Source organism: Crocuta crocuta, unplaced genomic scaffold (assembly GCF_008692635.1).
Source record: "Crocuta crocuta isolate KB4526 unplaced genomic scaffold, BGI_CrCroc_1.0 scaffold971, whole genome shotgun sequence".
NCBI lineage: Eukaryota > Metazoa > Chordata > Mammalia > Carnivora > Hyaenidae > Crocuta > Crocuta crocuta.
Genome location: NW_027527401.1, coordinates 335,680 through 348,685, shown reverse-complemented (window position 1 = coordinate 348,685; position 13,006 = coordinate 335,680). Strand labels below are relative to the sequence as shown.

General features: G+C 64.8%; 1 protein-coding gene across 1 annotated transcript in view; it reads right to left on the bottom strand.

Annotated features, from left to right (window-relative positions):
- The window catches only part of CCDC187 (coiled-coil domain containing 187), a 36,551-nt gene extending 24,002 nt beyond the window's left edge, over window positions 1-12,549 (bottom strand). The window contains exons 1-9 of the mRNA XM_077753170.1: window positions 11,824-12,549; window positions 11,164-11,693; window positions 10,967-11,065; window positions 8,705-8,800; window positions 5,325-5,511; window positions 3,877-4,912; window positions 3,526-3,620; window positions 576-1,156; window positions 120-264 (exon numbers count right to left, since the gene is read on the bottom strand). Of these exons, the coding sequence (XP_077609296.1) occupies window positions 120-264; window positions 576-1,156; window positions 3,526-3,620; window positions 3,877-4,912; window positions 5,325-5,511; window positions 8,705-8,800; window positions 10,967-11,065; window positions 11,164-11,693; window positions 11,824-12,008 (2,954 nt within the window). The 5' untranslated portion in view covers window positions 12,009-12,549. The remainder of the gene's footprint in view (window positions 1-119; window positions 265-575; window positions 1,157-3,525; window positions 3,621-3,876; window positions 4,913-5,324; window positions 5,512-8,704; window positions 8,801-10,966; window positions 11,066-11,163; window positions 11,694-11,823) is intronic.
- Window positions 12,550-13,006: the final 457 nt, after the last annotated feature.

The following is a 13,006-nucleotide window of genomic DNA, read 5'->3' as shown; positions in this document are numbered from 1 at the left end:
CGGGGCGCCCCCCCCCCCCCCCCCCCCACCTCAGCTGCACCCAGACTGCTGTGCACCCCTGTGCACGGGCTGTGCGTGGCCAGCGGCTCACCCGGGGCGCGTGGAGGGCGCAGGCTCACCTCCTGATGAAGGGGCGGAGGGCCTGGAAGGCATCCATGTTTCTTGCCAGCCTGTTATCCAGCTCCAAACATTCATCTTCCGTGAAAGCTTTGGAGAGATGGACACCAGGCTCACTCCCCGGAATGGGCAGGAGCGGAGAAACTGCTGGGGGGGGGGGGCAAGGGAGAGACACCCCCAGCCCCGCGTCAGGAGTTCTGGCGGGCTGTGTCTGCTTTCTTGCCCGGCTCTGGCGCAGGGTAGGGAGGTGGTGGGCACAAAAGCCCCAGGGCCAGGCCTCACCCCTCCACCGCTGGGGCTGCAGCTGACGGAAGATTGGCCTGTGGCCGGGGCTCAGCCAGGACCGCCCCCTACATCCTTTCAAGTGGCCCGCACACCCGCTGTGGCATTGTCATCGGTGTGTCCCCTGCGGGGAGGGCGGGGTCCCCTGGGCCGCTGCTGGGGCTGCGGTCACCTACCGTGGGGCTGGCTGTCATGGAGGGCCCCCGGGCTCACGCTCTGACGCCGCTCCCAGTCTGGGCTCCACGACAGCGTCTTGCTGTCCGAGAAGCAGGGGGGTGGGACGAGGGGCCAGGCCTGCGTGTCCGCCCGGTCCCGGGCTGTCCCTCTGCCCCCGCTGGGCACCAACGTTCCGGAGCAGACGGGGGCTGGGGGCGAGGGGGCAGCAGCCATGCTGCTGGGCTGTGAGGGTGAGGGGCCGGCCACCGGGTCCCCGAGGGCGTCCAGTGCCTCCGACTTATACAGCTTGGCCGTCAGGATGTCGATCCGTTGCTTCAGGATGTTGGCCATGGTCTCCAGAGCCTGTAGCCGGGCCTGCTTGTAGCGGAAGTGCAGGGGCCCCGACATGCCCAGGTGCTCGCTCTCCTCGGGGTCCAGGTAGATGCACACCCCTGGGCGCGGGTGCTGGGTGGCGAGGTCCTGGAGCTTCAGGGGGCCCAGGGAGGAGCGGGCCGACATCAGCATGGGGGCGCCGTCCCGGGGGCCGCCTGTCTCCAGGCTCTCAGTGCGGTTCAGGGCTCTGTTCAAACACAGGCAGAAGCTGCAGGGAGAGAGGGTGGAGGGGTCAGGACTGGTGCCTGCAGCCTGGGCGGTGAGTTCGAGGCGTGTAACCAGGGATGAGCATCTGTGACAAGGGCATCCATTCACGGTGACTGTTTATGGCTTGGCGGGATGGCTCCGGGGCGTCTATACAGCCATGGACCACACCCGGCCGTGACGGAGACCCAGCAGCCAGTCTGGGGTTTAACACCAGAGCCGAGGCACCAAAATTAAAATAGATCAAAGTCCTTCAAAACATACGACTCGTGTGCATCAAAGGGCACAATCATGAGTGAGAAGCTGACCTGCAGAACGGGACAAAGTTATTACAATCCACATGTCCCGTGAGGGTCAGAACCCAGAACGTATAAGGGACACCTGCCACTCAGCATCTACAACCCACAGAGGACCTGAGTGGACATTTCTCCGAAGGAGACGCACAGAGGCAATAAACACACGACAAAGAAGCGGGACATCGCTGGTTGTCAGGGAGACGCAAATCAAGATCACAGCAAGACACCCCTTCACAGAGGTCAGATGCCTGCTTCTTAACAGTAAAAGGGGCGTCTGGGGGTTCAGTCGGGTGAACGTCCTACTCTTGATTTCGGCTCAGGTCATGATCCCAGGGTCATGGGATCGAGCCCCGTGTTGGGCTCCGTGCTGAGCGCGGAGCCTGCATGGGATTCTCCCTCTCCCCCTCTGTCTGCCCCTCCCTCCCACTCGCTTCCTCTCTCTCTCAAAAAATAAATAAATAAAAATAAATGGAAAGATATTAAAAATAGCCAGTGTCGACAGGATGTGAAGAAACAGGAAGCATTCCGTGAGAAGGCGATCCCACCCCTGCTGCCACGTGGGTGAGCCCCGAGGACAACGGGCTCCATGAGGTGAGCCCGGTGCAGGGGACCGATCCTGAAGGATCTACTCCCAGGAGGCCCCAGATGGGTCGGATCCACAGGCACAGAGAGTGGGGCCGCGTGTAACGTGTGTCCTGTCTGGGAAGCTGGACAGGTTCTGGGGGCGGACGCAGGGCGGCTGCACGACATTGTGAATGCGCTTGAAGACGGTAAATCTGTGTTATGTGTATTTCCCCATATTGTCTTTAAAACATGGATGGAGGGGCGCCTGGGGGGCTCAGTCGGTTGGGCAGCCGACTTCAGCTCAGGTTATGATCTCACGGTTCGTGGGTTCGAGCCCCGCGTCGGGCTCTGTGCTGACAGCTGAAATCGCAGAGCCTGGAGCCTGTTTCAGACTCTGCGTCTCCCTCTCTCTCTGACCCTCCCCTGCTCACACTGTCTCTCTCTTAGAAATAAATAAAACATTAAAAAGAATTTTTAAACATGGACGGGAAAAAGAACACAAGATGAAGAACCCACACTCCCTGTCCAGGGGATGGACCCGCGGGCATCACGTCAAGGTGGCCAGGAGCCCTCTGCCGGCCTTTCACTGAGGGAGGGTCCGCCCTGGGCAGTGGCCGGCTTCTCCTTCAGGGTGCAGGCTCCGAGAGTGAACGCTCACTCCCCTGCGCACCTGGGACCCGAATCCTCGTCACAACGTGCCCAGACGTGATGTGCTCCAAGCTAAGTGGGGGATGGTCTCCTGACCCCCAGCTTTAAGATGCCACCCCGGGGAGGGGCTTTCTAGACCCCTGCCCAGCTCCATTAAAATACACAAGAGGGAAAAACAAGAGGGAAAAACCAGAAAAGCAGCTGGCAGGACACAGAGAAACTGGGACCCTCCTCTGTCGCTGGTGGGGACACAAAATGAGGCAGCCGGCGTGGGACACCATCTGGCAGTTTCCTGGAAACTTAAACAGAGTTTTCACATGAAGTTGCCTGGCAATTTCACTCCCAGGTGCGTAACGAGGGACACGAAATAGTAGTTCAACGAATTCATTCGCAGCAGCACGAATCACAGCAGCCAGGGGAGACACAGCCCAAACGTCCACCAACCGACCACTGGATGAGCCACCTGTGCCCGTCAGGCCGCCGAACAGGCTTTGGCCGTGACGACAGGGGTGAGCCCAGAAAACATGCTCATAGAGAAGCCAGATGCGAGCAGCCCCGCGCCGCCAGACTTCGCTAACATGGGCCTTGTGGGGGGAGGCCGACAAGGGCAGCTGGGGCTGCAGCGAGGAACCGGAGCGATGCTGAGGGGTGCGGGGGCTCCGTTTCGGGGTGAGGCAATGCTCTGTGTGCAGAGAGAGGACGTGGTCACGCAGCACTGGGGACGTGCTCCATGTCCCCGCGTCGGGCGCTCTAAACGGCTCCCTTAATGTGGTGCGGAATCTGGGGCAGCCCTGACCGCCGGGGGAAGCCGCCGCCGCCCGGGGGAGCCCCACCCGGGAACTGCAGCCCCTGCCTGCCTACCCACCTGCCCGGGGCTTCCTGGTCCCCCAGCACCACGCCGGAGGTCACCTTGCTCCACTCCAGCACAGGCGACCCCAGGCTCCCGGGGGCTTCCAGGCCCTAAAGCAGAGGAGAACAGAGTCAGAGCTCGCCCCGGCCAGAAGCCCCTGAGATCCTGTCTCAGTCCCAGAACTAGCCCTGACCTCCACAGCGTCTCAGGCTGCACCCCTTGGGGGTCCCCTCTTTAGGGGCCGGGACAGAGGCAGTGGGGCCCCTCCAGAGCCCCACCATTCCCAGGGAGGCAGGCACTTGGGGACGCCGGACGCTCAGCGCTGAGCTGGCCAGCACTGCCTCCTCACCGGCGCCAGGCGAGTACCTTGGACTGTGCGCAATGCGGGAAAAAGGTCACGATGCCGGGGGTCTTGTGGGAGACCACAGGGACGGCTTTGCCGAGGATGGCTTCCCTCTGCTTCCTGTACACATCCTGCAGCCTCTGGTTTCGCAGCTCGAGCGCCCGCACGGCCGAGGCCTTCTCTTCCAGGGCCTGTCGCCTCCGGGCCAGCGTCTTCTGGCGCATGAACTCCCGAAGGGACTCGGAGCTGTGGGGGTGACCCAGGACCCCCCGGGGCTTCGGGCAGGGTGGCGGCACCCTCACCTCGTTCTCCTTCCCGGGGGCGATCCCGGGGGCCCCGCGGGCCAGCCTCAGCCAGCCGTGCTTCAGCTCCGAGGGGGGCAGGAGGGAGCCCGTGCCCTTGCACGGGGTGCCCGTGCTGCGCGTGAAGGAGGCGCTCCGGGGCCGCGGGGCCGACGGGCTCCATGGTCTTCGGGCAGGGCTCTCCCAGTCTTCATGAGTGGCCCAGGCTCCCTGGGGCTGGGAGGCCTGCCCGGCCGAGGCGCTCCAGGGCCGCTGGGGGAAGGAGGTCAGCCTTTCAGGGGGGCTCCCCGGCCTCTGCAAGGAGGGGTTCTGTCCTTGGGCCGCCCAGGTCATCTGGGGATAGGACTCCCACCCAGCCAAGGCGCTCCAGCGACGCCCCGTGGGGAAGCTGCCAGGCCTCTCTGAGGAGGCGCACTTCCGCTCCGCCCCGGCCTGGGGACTCTCCGAGAAGGAGCTTGGAACGTGACGGGTGCTGCAGGGGCCTTGCTGCTTCCTCTTCCCTGCCAGGTCCTGCAGCCCCAGCTTTGAGCGCCCCAGCTCTGGCCCTCCCCTGGGGTGGTGGCTCCGGGCCAGCTCCAGCCCGGCCTGGATTTGCCGGCGGAGGTCTCTAAGGACGGCCAAGGCGTGCTGGATGGTCACGGGCTGCTCGCAGGAAGACAGGTTGGCCGTGTCGGCAGACGCCCGCAGGCCACCGCGGGCGGAGGCTGGACCGGGCGTCCGGGGGCGCGCAGGGGGGCTCTCAGCGGCCCCAGCTCTCCTGCTGTNAGAGGTGCCCTCCTGCCCGCTCCCAGCCCCTCCTGGCCCCTGCACCCAGCATGGGTTTGCAGAAGCCCTCCAGGCACATATGCCACATGCTGGTGACTCGAGGCTGTGCCCGGGCACTTGGCGCAGAGCTGCCCACTCCAGATGTGGTGAACACAGCATGATGGGGCGGGGGAACCCTGGGCTCCCATCCTGCCTTCCCTCAGTCGGGAACGCCTCGCCTCCTGGGAGCCTGACCGGTGTCTCTTGGGGACAGAAATCCTTTTTTAGGCTTTTCACATGTAATGGTTTCCCCCAAGTCCTGTCTGCTGGCAGGTTTGGAGGGCGTGTGACAGGCTGCGGGGGAGAGGCTGCTCCCGCATGGGCTGTCCCTCCTTCGCCCTCCGCGCCCACCGCCCAGACGCTACGGCACAGCAGGGAGGAGCCAGAGGCCGAAGCCCCGGGTACCTAATTCTGTGGCGGCGGTGGCGGCGGAGGCCAGGTCTCTCGAGGGAGCCTCGCTCTGGAGCCTGGGGAGGGTGGGAGGGGGCCCAAGCAGGGCCCTCGCCAGGGCTGGTCCTTTCCTCCAGGCACAAACGCCAACCAACTCAGAATCTTAAACAGAGAAAATGCACACACAGCCGAGCGGTCGGGGCTCAGAACGCCGGCCCAGACGGGGAGCTTACAGGCTCCCGGCAGCCCCGATTCCCACGCTCCAGAGGAGCTGGGGTGAGCCTCGGCCACCAGGCAGCAAGAGGCAGGACTGAGTCCCAGGATGACTTTGGAAGGTGACCTGACTTCTCTGACCCTTGGAAAATGGGGCGATGAAGCTTGCTCCCCGCGGCTTTGCCTGTAAGGTGAGCGACACAGGCCCAGGTGCACGGACGTGCTCAGTAAACACGGGCCCATAGTCACGAGACAGGGATAATGAAGGGCCACCAGCACAGGCAGGGCCGGTGGGGGGCCATCCGCACTGGGCCGCGTCGAATCGGTTGCTTTGACGCTGGTGTGGCCGGGCAGCAAAGGGGGTGGCCCCCACGAAGATGCCCAGGCCAGCACAAGAGGTCCCGAAGTCGACGGACAAACACCCGCCACATCCCAAACGCAAATGAGGTTTTGTTAACAAACGTCATCACCTGAGAAACATCATTTATCAAAGTTCTTCATAAGCCCAGGTTACACTCACCAAATCCCAATACCAGCCCCACCATCACTACAAACCCATCCACAAGGGCGCTGGCGCAGGCCGGGTTTTGCCAGGCAAGGGTGCCTTAGAGCGGAGACCAGCTGGAGAGGTGACCCCCAGGGCCAGGCAACCAACGGGGTCAGGACCCTCCCCAGCACTTAGGGATCCCTCTCCCGAGGCCCAAACCCAGAGAGCCAGAAGCCTGAAGCGGCTGCTGCAGGAAGGGGAAGGGGCCACGCCCTCCCAGGCCACGCCCTCCACGCCCTCCCAGGCCACGCCCCGAAGCCGAGGCCTCCACCCTCCGCGGGGCATGCCCCAAGGCTGCACCACCGCGAGAGCTTGCCCTCTGTAAGCCACGCCCCTCCAGGGCTTAACCCGAGGCCACGCCCTCCGCAAGCCACACCCCTCCAGGAAGCGCCCCCTGAGGCCACACCCCCCAGGCCAGAGCCCGGGGACCCCAGGGTTAAAGCGAGGTCTCAGGAGTGTCAGACCCGGGTTTCAGTGCGGCCCTGCTGATGCTGATTACTAGCCGTGGGCTTCGGGGGGGTGACCCTCCCCCGTCTCCCCACAGGCCGGCCGGCGTGAAACAGGGTGCGCCGGGCAGGTCAGGGCTCTGCTCGGAGACCACAGCCGGGGCTGAGGCCGCACTGCCTGCTGGCCGCGCCCGGGGGCTGGAGGGTGCACGGGCATCCCGGCGCAGGGACCCCCGCCCTGGACGAGGGGGCTGCCCGCTGCCGGGACCCTCCCCACAGGCCCCTCCATCACTGGCCGCTCATCCCCATCAGCCCGCCAGAGGGGTCCGGGTCAATAAATGGGTCCTGATGGGCACATTTTTTTCTTCCGCTGAGCAGTTTAATGGCAATTAATTTTTTTACGAGAGGGTTTTTAATCTGTGGAAATGGATGGAGTCCCCAAGTGCCCTGTCAGAGTTCCACGGCCGACTTAATCTATGATAAAAAATGCAAAGTGAGGCGGTATAATCTGAAATTAAATATTGGGCTTCATTTTCCTCCAGCCGGAATGGATGAATATTTTATAACTATTGTGATTTAATTTTTTGTTAACTACAGCAAATTTCTAATTCATCCAATTCCCAAGTCCTGCGGCTCTGACCTTTGAACCCAAGCTCATCTCTCCTTAGCCCAGCTGTGACTTGGTCACTGACAGAAACTAATGGTCAGCTCCGTCAGGGTGACACGGTGGTTACGATGATGGATGCAGCCGGTGGCACGCCCTTTGACCCAGTGTCAGACAGAAAGCAGGTCATTTTTCAAGCGAGCCATTAAAATAAAACAAACCAAAAAGCTGAGGGGTGGGGGGGGGAGACAATGATGCAGAAAATTGTTGTATTTTGTGCCTTTTCAGTGGGCCTTCCGGAACCTTCTCCGTGGCTCCCAGCATCCCTCACTGTCAGGCTCCAGTGGAGGTTTACCCTGCCTTCCCGTCGCCCCTTTCCCTGCTGAATAGATGTGTCTGCCCCCGCGGCTGCCCCCGCCTCCCTCAAGGGCCCCTGAAGCCAGCGGCGAAGGAGGGACACGTCCATCCACCCAGGCCGGCGGCAACCCGTGCTGTCCCAGAGTGGAGGTGGCGGTGTGATGGCGTGGAGCAGAAAGACAGGCAGAGCACCTGCCACCGGGCAGGCTGTTGAGCCTCTCTGAGCCTCAGTGTCCCCATCTACGGAATGGGAGCAAGCCTGCCTACCCCAGAGGAGTGCTGTGAGGGTCCTGGGCTGATGTCCAGAGAGCAGGAGGCGCCCACAGAGCCGGTGCTGAGTGCCGCCACTCTACGGTGACGGCCGGGAACAGTTAAGCCCCAGAGGAATACCACCTCCCTCGTTCCACCCGCACCAAACTGGCAGGGCCACAAACCGGCCCAGCCAGGGCAGCTGGGTCCCTGCTGGACGTCAACCCCCCAAACCCCCTCCTCCCCCCTCCGCCCAGGCCCCAGGGTGCGACCTCAGGCCTGCCACCATCACCAGCTCTCCCTGTCTCTCCCGGGGTGTGATCGGCGACGCGCACCCCTGTGTGACGGCCCCACGGCCCCAGAGGGCTGGGATACAGTGACAGTATCCGAGGCCTTTCCTATCACCGGGTGCCCTGGGGGGAAGGGTGCTCCCGGCTTGCTGCCTGGATTCTAGGTCCCAAGCCAGGCACATAGGGCGACCCCTCCCTTCACCAGCGCCCCTGCCCCCACCACGAGCGATGCCGGGGAGAACAGACTATGAAAAGGCACGTTACACCGCGGAGAGCGGCTCCGTGTCCGTACAGGCCGTCTCCGTCTAGGGGAGCTGGAAGGACAGCCTACCGCACGGGGGGTGTGGACTTGCACTTCCTCACGGGGATGACCCTGCGCAGGCGGGGACCACGCAGCCCCCCGGTGACGGCCAGGGTCTACAGTCCCCCCGAGGTGCGGACGCCAACCCTAGCCCTCCTCCATGCGGGGCAGACCCCCCACTCTAGCTCGGCCCCTGCCCGTCCCAGGTCCCTGTGCACACAGCGCCCCAGGCCCCCGGGGCGGCCAGCCGTCTGCAGCACCAGAACGGGAAGCCGTTTCCCACCTAGTGAGCTGGGGTCACACCCCGTTACCCCAGGCCTTGCCGGGGCCCGAACGCGCAAACCTTACCTTTGTCCTTGACAGCTCTTCTGGCGGTGGGTGACCCGGGAGCTCTCTCCCTTTTGCAAGGACTACTCTTCATTCTTTTGGTTTTTTCCCGTGGAGCTTCAGGGAGAGGAGAGGAGGGAAGGGACGGAGGGTGAGCAGTGAGGGACACACGGCCAGCCACGCTGGTGGCCCCGGGCCCCTGCAGAGCCACGCGCCCGTCCTGCCCGCTCCCCGGGCCCATGCCACGGTGGGCAGCTGAGCGTGGGGCCAGAGGGCCACACGTGACTGTCTGCCCCCTTGGTGGTCTGCACAGGGCCCCCTTCACGCCCCAACCGGTCACAAATTCCCAAGAGCCTGGGGCCGCGAGGCCCTGAGGACAGGAACAGCCTCCCATCTGAGTCTCCTGCTCCGTCTCCGCCCCTTTCGGTCTCGTGTTTGTGGACTGAATAAATAGGTGAGTGGGCTGCCGCAGAGAGGCGGCGGGCCAGACGGGACACGGGCCCGGCAGGGGGGGCGGGGGGAGGGGCTTTGCATGGTGGGGTCCAGCCTGGCTGGACATGTGGGGACACGGAGACCCCGAGGGGGGGAGGTTGTCCGAGTCCCCAGGCAAGCACAGTGGCCAACAGGAGTGGGGCAGCTTCCTGAGTGCCAGTGTGGCCCCCTCTCCCTGTGCCACTGGCCTCGCTTGTCCCTGTCCACGGCTGGGGTGGGGGCTGTGTCCGGGAAGCACCAAAAAGCCAATCAGCCAGTGATGTGTGAGCAGGGCAGGGGCGCTCGGGGAAAGACTGGCCGGAAGGACTCTCCAGGCCCCCAGGCCTTGGCCGGTGCCTCCGTCCTNGTGTGTCACAGCTGGACAGAGTCCTATCTGGGAAGACAGACACGTTCTGGGGACAGACGGAGGGGGCGGCTGCACGACAGCATGAATGTGCTTGATGCCCCTGAACTGTGCCCTTAGGAGTCGCTAAGACGGTAAATCTTACATGGATCTTACCATGAGTAAAAAAGAAAAAAAGAAAAGACCCCGGCCCTGCCGCACACCTGCTTCCAGAGGGTTCTAAAGCTGGGAGGGGGAGACATGACTTCAAGAACTGGTGGCTGGTGACACTAGGTGCTGAGTGACCAATGGCCACGTCCTGTCCTTGGTGGGGCGGCCCCAGTGGCCTCCGTGGGATGGGGGTAGACAGGTGAACTGAGGCCGTAGGGGTCCCGTGGGTGGAGGAGAAGAAAGGCAGGGGCTTCTCTGTGAGCCACAGCTGGCCTGGAGCAGCACCCCCCCCCACCCCCCGCCCCCGGAGCTGGGCCCCACCCCCTTGGCTTTGATCAGCAGGCACCTTGGCCTCCGCCTGCATCTGCGCTCAGCTGGGGCAGGACACACCCAAAACCGCCCCTGTGGCTGCCGCCCCGGGGGTCCTATATCCCATACTGACCGACCTCCCCCACCCTCGGTGCCACCATCGCCCCTGGAAAACCCACTGTTCCCCTGTGCCGAAGACCCCAGGAGCCTCGGGCGTCCCAGGGCAGCCTGACTTCTGCCCCCGAGGCCCTCCCCTGCCCCACTTCGGGGCCCCCAAAGTCTTGCTGGAGTGAGGCTGTCTCTCTGCACGCGAGAGACGCCCTTGTCCCCTCTCCCCCTGCAAACAGTGGCAGCCTGCCAAAGCGCAGGCTCACCGTGGCCCCCTGCCCGAAACTGCAGTTCCCGGTTCCCGTGGTCAGGGGTGCGATCCAGCCTCCTCAAATCCAAGAGCGGCTCCTGTCTGCCTCTCCCTCCTCACCCCTGCTATCTATTGACTGAAAGAGTGAGCCCAAACCTAGTTCTTCCCTTGGCCCCTGGAGTGTGCCCGCCTCCAGGAAGTCTGTGTGCCTCCGAGCGGCCCTCAGCACCTCCCAGACGTGGTAGGGCCATCTGGGGGAAGCCTGCCTGCAAGACGGCAGGGCCTCGGGCGCAGGGAGGGCTCAGGCCCGGCCCTGTGGCTGCTGTGTGACCGCGCAGGAAAGACATCACGTGTTCTGTGCAGGCTGAGCTCCAGCCTGCGTTGCAGGCCTGCCTGCATTCCTTCCCTGAGGGGGAGGCCGAGGTTTGGAAGTCCTGCCCCCAGAGAATGGCAGCCTGGGCCCAGATCCCTGCTCGGCCCTTTCATAAAGGGCTGGGACCCTCTCCACTGTCCCCATCTGAGGGCGACTGTAAGAGAGCCAGTCACACACAGTTCCGGACCGTGCGGCCCTGACGGCCACCCGAGCGTCCAAACTGGCTGCCGGGAAAGCGGGCCCCGCACAGCCCCTCACCTGCGGCCTGGCGCTGGGGGGCCCTGGAGGGCTCTCGCCCTGGGCCCGCGGTGGCCTTGTCTTCCCTTCCACACAGAGCCTCGCTCAGGGAGCCCGAGCCTGGAGAAAAGTGAGGGGGGCATCGTGAGACAGGTTCTGCAAAGCTCCAGGAAAAGTTCCCCGTCCGGCAGCCGCTCCAAAGGCTTCAGACACAGCACCTTTGACGGAGGCCCCGGGCCCAAGTACGCCCCAGGGGGCCGGATCGGGGTGCGCCAGCTTTCTGGCCTGCCTGCGGGGGTCTGGCTTCCAGGCTCTGTAGAGACGTGAGGCGCTGGAGGGCGTTGAGGTGCCCAGGGAGGCACAGCTGGCCTGCCACCGCGCCTGGGCCCGGATCTTGTCCCTGAGCAGCTCCAGCCGCGGGTTGCTCTCCCTGGGCGTCTGCCGGGCTCCCTGCGCCTGCAGGGGCCTCTCCTTCCAGGGCCCCGGGAGAGATGTGCAGGACCCATGGCCCCCGGAGGAGCCAGAGAGGCGGCCTGATGACACCGAGCTGTCCCCATCCTTGGCCTCCTCGCCTTCGGACCACAGCGGGAGGCTGGAGGCCCTCTCCTGGGGGCCGGGCTGCTCGATGTATTGGGACCAGGCCACGTGGTGAGCCCCCCGGGAGTCACCTGGTGGCTGGGAGGGCCGGGTCCGCCTCAGGGCAGCCATGACACCATCGTCAGCCACAGGGGGATGGAGCCCGCAGTCCCTGGGGAGAGAGGAGCACACTGGCCGGTCAGGAGTGGAGACGGGCCGTGCTGAGCAGAAGAGCGTCTCACACTCTGCCCACCCTCCCAGCGCCCCTCTGCCCCCTCCCGCTCCTGTCTCAGAATGCCCACAGCTGAGAAAGGTGCAGGGACCGGTGAAATGCCCCATGCACGGCGCTGCTGTGACGTCTTCTCAGACGGCCACCTGGAGCCATGCGGCGGGCACCACGATCGGCCCAATGTGCAGATGGGGCAACTGAGGCTCTGGAGAAGGCACGCGGCAGAGGCACTCTGGCCCCTGAGTCCTCCAGCCTCATGCTGACTGGGCTGTCCTCCTGGGGAAGGAAGCCCCCGCCTGGCCCAGCGGGCGGGCACAGGCACCTGCGTCCGCGGCTGGCCTGCCCCGGGCCTCAAACTTGTCTTTGGGGTGGGGCTGGGTCATGTGTCCTCGGCCGCAGGCGGCATTCCTGGGACCGAGACCGACATGGCCCCAGGGCCAGGCCGAGGGCAGAGTCAGGGGAGCTCCCGGTCACCACCTGCCCTGGGGTCTGATGGTGCTTTCACGGGGCAGCCTGCTGGCCTGGGGCCCGGCGTCCATCCTGTGCAGGCTGGGCTGGCTGGCCTGCCCCAGTCCCCTGGACCACGATGGAGCCCCTCAGGATGGTCGTGGAAACTGGGCAGACATGGTGGGCTGCCGGGCCCTGGGCTGGGATGGCCGGAGGGTGGGGGCTTTCTAAGGAGCTGCCTCTCAGCAGGGCGGGAGAGAATTCTGGGTGGCCTGTGACAGCACAATAACCCCACATCACTCGGCGACTGGGCACAGGCGTTGGGCTCCTGCTGGGGCCGTGGGCAAGGCCCCACCTTCCTCCGGGACAGGGACACGGGAGCGCAGGCGGTGGGTGAGCTGGCCAGGGCCGCGGTCGGGCTCGGCCGGGGTGGGGGCACGGGGGGGGGCTGGGGGCAGCAGCTGCTGTCAGGCTCAAGCGCGCAGCCTGGGAGCCCGGGTGCGGAGAGAGGAGCCGGCCCAGGCGCGCCCCAGCCTGGCCCACCTGCAGGGGGTGTCCTGTCACCTCCTCGACGACCCTGGCAGGACGGTGTGGTGGGAGGATGTGGACTCTGCAGTCAGCTGGCTCCAAGCTTGGCATGGCCCCCCGAGGAGGAGAGCGCCTTCAAATCCCCGCTCCGTCCCCAGCCAGCTGAGTAACCTTGGGCGACCAGAGACCCCACCCTGCCCCCTGCCTCTGGGTATTGTGAGCATCTGGTGAGTTCACTCCAGCAGGGGGCGCTGAGCAGGGCGGCCGGCATGCACCAGCAG